General features: G+C 46.8%; 1 protein-coding gene across 1 annotated transcript; it reads left to right on the plus strand.

The window, feature by feature from the left end:
- Position 1: 1 nt before the first annotated feature.
- MRPL52 (mitochondrial ribosomal protein L52) lies at positions 2-8,721 on the plus strand. Its single transcript, XM_081968901.1, has 5 exons — positions 2-168; positions 3,072-3,147; positions 4,476-4,543; positions 6,849-6,913; positions 8,495-8,721. Exons 1-5 carry the CDS (start codon positions 141-143, stop codon positions 8,639-8,641), a joined length of 384 nt encoding a protein of 127 aa, XP_081825027.1. The 5' UTR covers positions 2-140; the 3' UTR covers positions 8,642-8,721.
- Positions 8,722-10,065: the final 1,344 nt, after the last annotated feature.

Here is a 10,065-nt window from a genome sequence, read left to right on the forward strand (position 1 = left end):
GTACAAGATGGCGGCTCCCAGTCAAACCGGGGAGCGGAAGAGGCGGGACTTCCGTTTGGACGTTCCAAGATGGCGGCCCCCAGGGCTTGTGTTTTTTTTTAAACCCGTGAACGAGCGCCGTATAACCCGGAGTCTTCTGAATGGCACTACCTGTGACTCCGAGGCTGGGTATGGACCTCTTGGACGCGGGAACGAGCGTCTGTGTGTGTACGTGCGCGCATGGGCAGAAACATGTGCCGGAGAGAATGAATGAGAGAATGAATCTGCTTTTCCTGGGATCGGTTCCGTTGGTTTCAATGGGGCTGCCTTGGGAGTGGATGGGCGGAGACCCGCCTGGCAAGGGGAGACCAAGGGCGGTTAGGTGGCTAAGACGCTGAGCTTGTCGATCAGAAAGGTCGGAAATTCGGCGATTCGAATCCCTAGTAAAGGTCTCCTGTGTGAGCAGGGAGCTGGACTAGATGACCTCCAAGGACCCTTCCAACTCCATTACGGTTACTTATTACCCTCCCCAATTAAGTATCCAATACACACACCCCTCCAAAATTCCCGCACATTGGAAGGACACAAAGGATTGAATTCCTAATTCAAAAAGGTTCAGACTCCTCTATACATTCCATGATGGCCATATTGAGCAGCAGGTGGGGTGGGGTGGGGTAGGGGGGCTTGGCTAATGAAGACATTGATATCCAGCCCCTTTTGTGAAGCTGTATTTCTTAACCTTGGCAACTTGTAAAATGGGTGGACTTCAACTCCCAGAATTCCCCTTAATCCCAGGAGAACAATAATTCCCCAGCCAGCAAATTGCCAATTTGTAAAATGGGTGGACTTCAACTCCCAGAATTCTCCTTAATCCCAGGAGAACAGTAATTCCCCAGCCAGCAAATTGCCAACTTGTAAAATGGGTGGACTTCAACTCCCACAATTCCCCTTAATCCCAGAAGAACAATAATTCCCCAGCCATAGCAAATTGCTGAAGCTTGCAGAGTTCTCGTGGGGGCCGAGGGAAGGCAAAAACACTTGTTTTTGCGGAAGTGGCCCGTTTTTTGCAAAACCTGGGGAATTCTTGTCTGGTTGATATAATCTTCCCAGGTGCCAATCGGTGAGATGGGTAGAGAGCTAATGCTACCTTTCTTGGATCTCCAGTGAGGGCATTTGCCTATGAATAGATCTAGTTATCTCTTTATCTCTTAAGTGTGGACATTTGCTGTGGACTATTGAGGAGGGTGAGGGCTATTAAGAGTGAGTCTGTTTCCTGCCTAAAAAACACCTTTCTCCATTTCTCATCCATTTAATATTTCCTAGGATATTTCATTTTTCTAGGGGAGGGGTGCACGTTGCTAACTTCCTACAGTTTGTTTCCCTACTACTCACTCAACTGGGAGACCATCTCAGCTAATGCTTTTATGAACCATCAGGAGGCACTGCTTTCATTCTGTTTGAAACTTATCAAAAATATGTAGCCACCGTACTGTAGCTACATACACCCGATGAGGTCCCAAACTGAATAAAAGTAGTTGCGTCAATATCCATTTTTTTAAAAATCCACCCAGGGGGCCCAAAAATCAAGAAATGCCCCTCCCCAAGAGAGGTGAAAGAGACTTAAAACCTTGTTAAATGAAACATAATATAATGTATAACATCCCTCTCTTTCCCTCCCTCCCTGTCTATCCCTTCTGTGTGTCTATCTATCAGTTGTATCTGTTGCCGACCACTGCCTTAGCTAGCAGGAGTTTTTTAAAGTCTGACCATGACAACTTAACTTATCAAATTTGCAAATAACACCAAGCTGGCAGGAATAGCCAACACTCCAGAAAGATAGGCTTAAGATACAGAAGGATCTTGACAAACTTGAACATTGGGCACTATTTAATAAAATGAAATTCAATGGTGAAAAGAGTAAGGTTCTACATTTAGGCAACAAAAATGGAATGCACAGGTACAGTATAGGTGGTACCTTGCTCAGTAGTAGTAACTGTGAAAGGGATTTTGGAGTCCTAGTGGACAACCATTTAAATATGAGCCAGCAGTGTGCAGCAGCTGCCAAAAAAGCCAACACAGTTCTAGGCTGCATCAACAGAGGGATGGAATCAAGATCACGTGAAGGGTTAATACCACTTTACACTCCCTTGGTAAGGCCACACTTGGAATACTGCATTCAGGTTTGGTCGCCATGATGTAGAAAAGATGGGGAGACTCTAGAAAGAGTGCAGAGAAGAGCAACCAAGAGGATTAGGGGACTGGAGGCTAAAACATAGGAAGAACGGTTGCAGGAATTTCTTATGTCTAGTTTAATGAAAAGAGGGACTAGGGGAGACATGATAGCAGTCTTCCAATATCTCAGGGGTTGCCACAAAGAAGAGGGAGTCAAGCTATTCTCCCAAGGCACCTGAGGGTAGAACAAGAAGCAATGGGTGGAAACTAATCAAGGAGAGAAGCAACTTAGAACTGAGGAGAAACTTCCTGACAGTGAAAACAATTAATCAGTGGAACAGCTTGCCTCCAGAAGTTGTGAATGCCCCAACACTGGAAGTCTTTAAGAAGATGTTAAGCCGGCCTGGCTTAATCAGAACTTCTAACCTCCCTGGCAATTTTAAACTGTATATTTAAATCTTTTGGGTATTTTAATTGTTTTAATTGTATTAATTTTATTGTTATTTATTTTAACTTTGTGGCTTTTACTTTTTGTATTGCTAATTGTTGATGTATTTACCTCCTCCATGCCACATGCCTTTATATTTGATTGTACGTCGCCCCGAGTCCCTTCGCGGAGAGGGCGCGACTGATAAATTGAATCAAATAAATAAATAAATGTTGGATAGCCATTTGTCTGAAATGGTATAGGGTTTCCTGCCTAGGCAGGGGGTTGGACTAGAAGACCTCCAAGGTCCCTTCCAACTCTGCTATTGTATTGTATTGTATAACATGTGTAAATCTTGGGCTTGCACATCAAAAGAACATGCCTCAATTAGGCAAGCCATGATTGTTAAAAGGTTTGAGGAGGAGGCTAGGCCAACAACACGACACTTCGGGTTCAGCCATGCATTCCCTGTTTGATTTTTTTCATCCTGTAGGACCCCAGCTGGTGAAATTGGCTCGGAGTTTCCATTGCGGTACTGTGAAGCATGGCGGAAGTAAATGGAGAATGAAGTAAGTGCCTCCTCATCTAATCTCATCCAGCTAATCATCCAGCTATCTAACTACCATGTAGCTATCATCTGTCTATCCTCTGTCCTTCTCTCGGTATCATCTTTCTACCATCGTATCTACTGTACGTCTACATATCTATCATCTGTCTCAGGGGTGTCAAACTCAAGGCCTGGGGGGAGGGGGCAGGGGCAAGTTGCTGCCGGCATTACTTCCGGTTTGGTGCGTGTGTGCGCATTGGCACATAAAGAGGCCTGCGTATGCGCAAAACCTTTAAAAAGGGGGAAAATGTAAATTTGTGCAATGAAATTTTTTGTGCGCATGCGCTGAACCGAAAATCAAGATGGTGCCGCTGTAGGAGAAACGATTTGGGGGCGTGGCTGGCCTAAGTTGCTACCGGTTCCAGCGGCCTAGGTTGCCAAACCACTACTGGATCCGGCCCGCGGGGTGTTTAGATCTGGCCTGTGAGGCCGTCCTGGAAAGAGCAAAGGAGTAGCCCGCAGTGCCTCTACCAGCGAAAATGGAGCTCCGGAAGGCCCCGTGCAGCCCTCCTGAACTCCATTTTCACTGGCAGAGGGTTGTAGGAAGCCTTCACAGCCGAAAACGGAGCTCGGGAGCCCGTTTTCGCTGGCAAAGCATTCGGGGCCGCCACTGGTGCCCCAACACGGGTGACATCGAGCTGGCCATGCCCCCCTGGCCACGCTCTCCCAGCCTACTCCCTGAGGTAAAACAAAACCCTCAATGAAATTGAATTTGACACCCCTGATTTACACTGGTGCCCCAACACGGGTGATGTCGAGTTGGCCACACCCCCTGGCCACGCGCCCCCCCCCCTCCAGCCTACTCCCCGAGGTAAAGCGCAACCCTCAATAAATTGAGTTTGACACTCCTGATTTACACTGGTGCCCCTACACGGGTGAAGTCGAGCTGGCCATGCCCCCCTGGCCACGCCCCCCCAGCCCACCAACCGAGGCAAAACACAACCCTCAATGAAATTGAGTTTGACACCCTTGATTTACACTGGTGCCCCAACACGGGTGATGTTGAGCTGGTCACACCCCCTGGCCATGCTCCCCCAGCCTACTCCCCAAGGTAAAACAAAGCCCTCAATGAATTTGAGTTTGACACCCCTGATTTACACTGGTGCCCCAACACGGGTGACGTCCAGCTGGCCACGCCCCCCCAAAGGTCAAACACCACCCTCAATGAAATCAAGTTTGACACCCCTGATTTACACTGTTGGTAGAGGAGATTTCACATCCCTTCTGATCTGTGGTTGATCTATTTAATTTCTGAGAGCGGCACAAACTTTTTTTGTCTTCTTTTCCCAGGCATGGTCTCCCTCCAAACCCCTCCGATTACAGCCTGATGACCAATTTACCGGATTGGTCTTTTGCTGGTAAACAAAACAATGGGCGGGGAGAAGGTTATGTGCTGATGTTTATAGGCTTGCTTTTATGAGTTGCGCGGGGGCTGAGAGGCAGAGTTCTCCCCTCACAATCTGTTGAGTTCGTATATCTGCCGAATAAAACTCCGCATTGGCAACAGGAAAGGCATCTGGCCAGCAAACAGTTCCATTCAGCTGCTCTGATTCCACCCCGCAAGGAGTTACAGGGTCATTAAAAGGGGGGAAAAATAGACTGCTTTAAAGCAGAATCAAACCAAACCTCCCTTTTTAAAAAGATTATCATCTCAAAGGAGAATCGGGTGGAATTCAGCAGCCAGATTATTGACAATTAGCTTCTGGCCGATGGAGAATTCCAAGCTGTATTTATACGGTTGCCTAGCTCAATTTGAACTTGTCACTTTTGAAAAGATCTGTAGAGTGGGGCGATGGCCTAGAGGTGGAGCTCTCGCCTCACGACCGGGAGGCTGTGAGTTTGATCCTAGGTAGAGGCAGATATTTCTCTCTCTGGAGCACACTGAGAATATATCTGCTGAATAAAACTCCGCATTGGCAACAGGAAAGGCATCCGGCCAGTAAGCCCTCTGCCCCATTTAGTTACCCAGACTCCACCCCACAAGGCATTATGGGGTAGTGAAAAGATGATGATGATAAAACTCCCCCCACTGCAATCTTTCCTGGAAAACTGTTCAGGAATCATTTCCTCTGAATTCAGGACTTAGTTAATCACAGAACGAGTACGGGAGTTAGGGTTAGGGTTAGGGTTAGGGTTAGGGTTAGGGTTATTCTATATTGTCGACCATGTGTTCATTCGTTTCCCTTTGTCACTTTCTAGAGTGTCCCAATTGCTATTATTTCAAATGCTTTTATTTTTGTGATCTGAGCCTTTTCGATATTGCTCCTTCCTCCCTATCCCCAGAGGAAGCCTCAGCCACACACACCCTCCTTCTTGTCTTGCACCTTACTGTCCCTTCCACTACCTTCGCTTTGTTCATCTTCTGGGAGGGGAAATATTTTTTTATAAAGGCTTCCGCCTCTTGCACTGTATTAATTCTAATCCTGTTTCCCTCCCAGAAAATCAACATTCCCTCTGGCAACAACCATCTAAACCAAATTCCTTTATTGTATAGTTTCTTTGATAAGGAGGAATACTTCCTCCTCTCTCATCTTTTTTGGAATCTGCTTAAGGATGGTGATTTCTTCATCTTTATATTTCAATGGTCTCTCCCTTTGGGTCCTAAGCACCTCATCCCTTGTGGTCCTCCTGAGAAATTTAACATGTACCTCCCTTGGAACATTATGGCTTTTAGCATATGCTGAATTTATCCTATAGACTAAGTCCAGGTCCCACCTCAGTTGTTTTTTATCTCTCTTAATATAATCTGCTAAAATTGTACTCATAATATCCTTAAGGTCTTCATTTTCTGTCTCTGGTAGGTTCTGGAATCAACATTTGAGCCTAACATTTCTGTTGCTAAGCGAGACGGGTGTTAAGTGAATTTTGCCCCTTTTTGCGACCTTTCTGGCCACAATGAATCATTGCCATTGTTAAGTTAGAAACACGGTTGTTAAGTGAAACCAGCTTCCCCATTTGGGCGAGGCATTATGTGGTCATAAAAAGGAGATGATGATGAAAACGGCCCCCTACAGCCCTCCGAAAGGCCGAAAACCAGCTGCGCGCCCCAGAGCTGAGGGCTGCCATGCTGGAAAATATGGCTCCACATGGCCACCTATATATTTTATCACCGGTATAGAATATATGAATGGAAAATAGTATTAGAATAGAATAAACAGAATAGAATATATGGAATGGAATGGAAAATAACAATAAAATAGAATATAGAATATATGGAATGAAATGGAATGGAAAATAACAATAGAATAGAATATAGAATATATGGAAGGGAAAAGGAGAATAAAATAGAATGAATAGAATAGAATATATGGAATGGAATGGAAAATAATAATGGGGTAGAATAAATAGAATAGAATATATGGAATGGAAAATAACCTCTATGTAGGCCATTTTGCCAAGTGTCCGAAATTCAATCGCGTGACCGCCAAGTGACAGGGAGCGAGTGTGAGAACTCCCAACCCTGGGTTGTTATAACTCTAGTTTTTGGGCTGCGTTTTAGCTCTGAACAATCGCTAAGCAACTGGTCGGAATTAGAGGACTCCCTGTCCTTCGGTTATGGTGGTTAATGCTGCATTTAGCAAGCTTCACATCTGCCCTCCGAGAACGGCAACTTGTACCTTCAATAACCATTGTGCCTTTCTTCCCTCCCTCCGTCCCCGGCAGATGGCAGGCCCGCTCCTCCCATGGTAGGCCATATCCGACGGCAGGAAAAACACAGGGAGATAGTGGTAAGTACTCTTTCTAGCCACATGGCAAAAAAAAATGGGGCGTAACCTACTTAACAGTAATAATTTTGGGGGTTGCATGTCTGAGATTCTGACCCAGGCCTCCCAAGAGCATGAAGCAAACTCCTTGTCCCAACAAAAAACCCTTTTATTCATTGACTGTGAATTCTGCTCATTCACATCCAGCAAAGTCTTTCGAAGGAGGATTTACGGTCACAGACCTTAGCTGGCTTGGAGAGCTGACCTGCAAAGCTTGGCCAGGCGTTTCGGAGAGTCACGAGCCAATGAAGCGAACTAATTGCCTCCTGCAAACTCCACTCCCCTTTTGCTCCTCTTTTATTTCCTCTGGGAGGGGCCATTCATTGTCCACTTGTGGCCTTACTCTTAAGTTGACCCCTGTTCTTTAGCTGTTCCCTTTGTCTGGCCGCTCTGCACATGTGCACACTGGGAACAGGCTCCAGCTGTTCTTCTGCCTCACGGATGTCTGACTCTCAAGGCAGCTGATAACTGGCATACGGCCCTGGCCCCCGTCTCTGCCTCCGACGCAGAGCTCTCGTCTGAGCCTTCCCTAGACTCCTCACTGTTTGAAGCTGCTGCCAGACCATAACAATTCCCTGCGGGAAGTCCCAAAGGTGCTTTTTTTTTTAAGAGGCAACTGGACTTTCTGTTCTTTTTTGTTTTGAAGATGTTTCGCTTCTCCTCTAAGAAGCTTCTTCGGCTCCGACTGGATGGAGGGGAAGGGAAAGGGTTAATAGTCCTGCTGGTCATTTGCATCCTTTTTAGAGAGCCGTTGAGGCCACTTGGAGGTTTAGCTGTGTCCTCGGGGATCACCTGCTTCCTGAAAGCTCATTGGATAAGAAGGGAAACGTCTTCAAAAGAGAGAAAAAGAGAGGAAGTCCAATCTCTTCCTGGAAAAAACAACCGTGTCAATCTCTACAGACTTTTAACTATGCACTTTGGGATGAACGGTGTGGGAGGAGGAATGGAATTCCAGAGGAATAATGGCAGACTACAGGAACCATTTGCAATGCTCAGGTCACCCTGAGGAGACAGATAAACTTCCAAGTGCTTCAATAACCCTCTTAAGACAGGGGTGGGTGGGTTTCAAACTCAATTTCATTGAGGGCCGCATCAGGACGGTGGTTGATTGGGGGGGACTGGATGGGCGTGGCCAGCTTAACGCCACTCCCCAAACTCTTTCCTCTTTGCGTTGGGTAGACTAGGCCGAAGCCACGCTGGCCCAATGTTTCCTCTTCTCATTCGATAGACCAGGCCGAAGCCATGCAGGCCGGATCCAGCCACATCGCGGGCCGGATTCGGCCCGCGGGTCTTGTGTTTGACATCCCTGCTCTAAAAGGATGCAAATGACCAGCTGTCTGCAAGGAATATAAATCCTTCCATTCCCCGCCATCCAGTCAGAGCTGAAGAAGCTTCTTGGGTGAGGAGTGAAACGGCTTCGAAAGAAAAATCAGAAAGACCTGAATAATAGGGAATTTCCGGCAGGAAGGTTAAAAGGGGGGCATGTGGAGGACATCTTCCTGGTCCCTTTTTTAACCGTCCCTTCTCTGGTTTTTGGTCCTGCAGAGACGCATAGCCCAGCTCTCTTCCGAGCTGGATCACGGGATGCAAAAGTGGGAAGCGAAGCTGAAAAAGCAGGAAGAAGACCAAGAGGAGAAGCGACGCAAGAGACTTCAGCCCAAAGGAGACGCCCTCCAGCAGCTCCCGAAATAATTGTGCTTTGTCCTTCTGCATTCTTGAGCTTCCCCCCCCCTCAAAAAAAATTTTTTTCCAATAAATTTATGTATAATAAATCTATCTATGTATAAATTATATAAGAAGACCGGTTGCAGCAGAGGTGGTATATTTAGCCGGTTCTGGAGAACCGGTAGCGGACATTTTAAATAGTTTGGAGAACCGGCAAATATCACCTCTGGCTGGCCCTGCCCCCCCCCCCATCCATTCACTGCATCCCATTTAATCAGCTGTGTCTTCTTCTGTTGCCCTGCACAGGAGCTGGAAAGCAGGTTAGTGGGGTGGGGAGGGAATTTTGCAGTATCCTTCCCCTGGAAAGGGGAGGGAATGGAGATTTTGCCCTATCCTTCCCCTGATGAGGGGTGAAAATAGAGATTTTACAGTATCCTTGCCCTGGAGTGGGGTGGAAATGGAGATTTTGCAGTATCCTTCCCCTGGAGTGGGGAGGGAACGGAGGGTTTGCAGTATCCTTCCCCTGGAATGGGGAGAGAATGGGGATTTTACAGTATCCTTCCCCTGGAGAGGGGTAAAAATAAAGATTTTACAGTATCCTTCCCATGGAGAGGGGTAAAAATAAAGATTTTACAGTATCTTTCCCTTGGAGAGGGGTAAAAATAAAGATTTTACAGTATCCTTCCCCTGGAGAGGGGTAAAAATAAAGATTTTACAGTATCCTTCCCATACAGAGGGGTAAAAATAAAGATTTTACAGTATCCTTCCCATGGAGAGGGGTAAAAATAAAGATTTTACAGTATCCTTCCCGTGGAGAGGGGTAAAAATAAAGATTTTACAGTATTCTTCCCCTGGAGAGGGGTAAAAATAAAGATTTTACAGTATCCTTCCCCTGGAGAGGGGTAAAAATAAAGATTTTACAGTATCCTTCCCCTGGAGAGGGGTAAAAATAAAGATTTTACAGTATCCTTCCCCTGGAGAGGGGTAAAAATAAAGATTTTACAGTATCCTTCCCTTGGAGTGGAGAGGGAATGGGGATTTTGCAGTATCCTTCCCCTGGAGTGCGGAGGGAATGAGGATATTACAATATCCTTCCCCTGGAGTGAAAACAACCTCCCCCAGCCCCCCGGAAGCTAGAAACGGATCGTTTCTGAACTTCCGGTTGGGGTGTTTTATACCCTCCCTAGGCTCCAGAGGCTTTCCTGAAGCCTGGGGAGGGCGAAAAACGGTCCCAACGGCCCAACTGGAACTTCAGGAACGACCGATTTTCGCCCTCCCCAGTCTTCAGGAAAGCCTCTGGAGACTGGGGAGGGGTGGGGCATGCCTGCGTGAGGGACGACGACTGGGGAGGGCAAAAAGCGGTCATTCCTGAACTTCCAGTTGGGCTGTTGGGACCATTTTTTGCCTTCCCCAGGCTTCAGAAAAGCCTCCAGAGACTGGGGGGTGGGTGG

This window comes from Natrix helvetica (genome assembly GCF_964273705.1).
Source record: "Natrix helvetica genome assembly, chromosome: W".
Taxonomy (NCBI): domain Eukaryota; kingdom Metazoa; phylum Chordata; class Lepidosauria; order Squamata; family Natricidae; genus Natrix; species Natrix helvetica.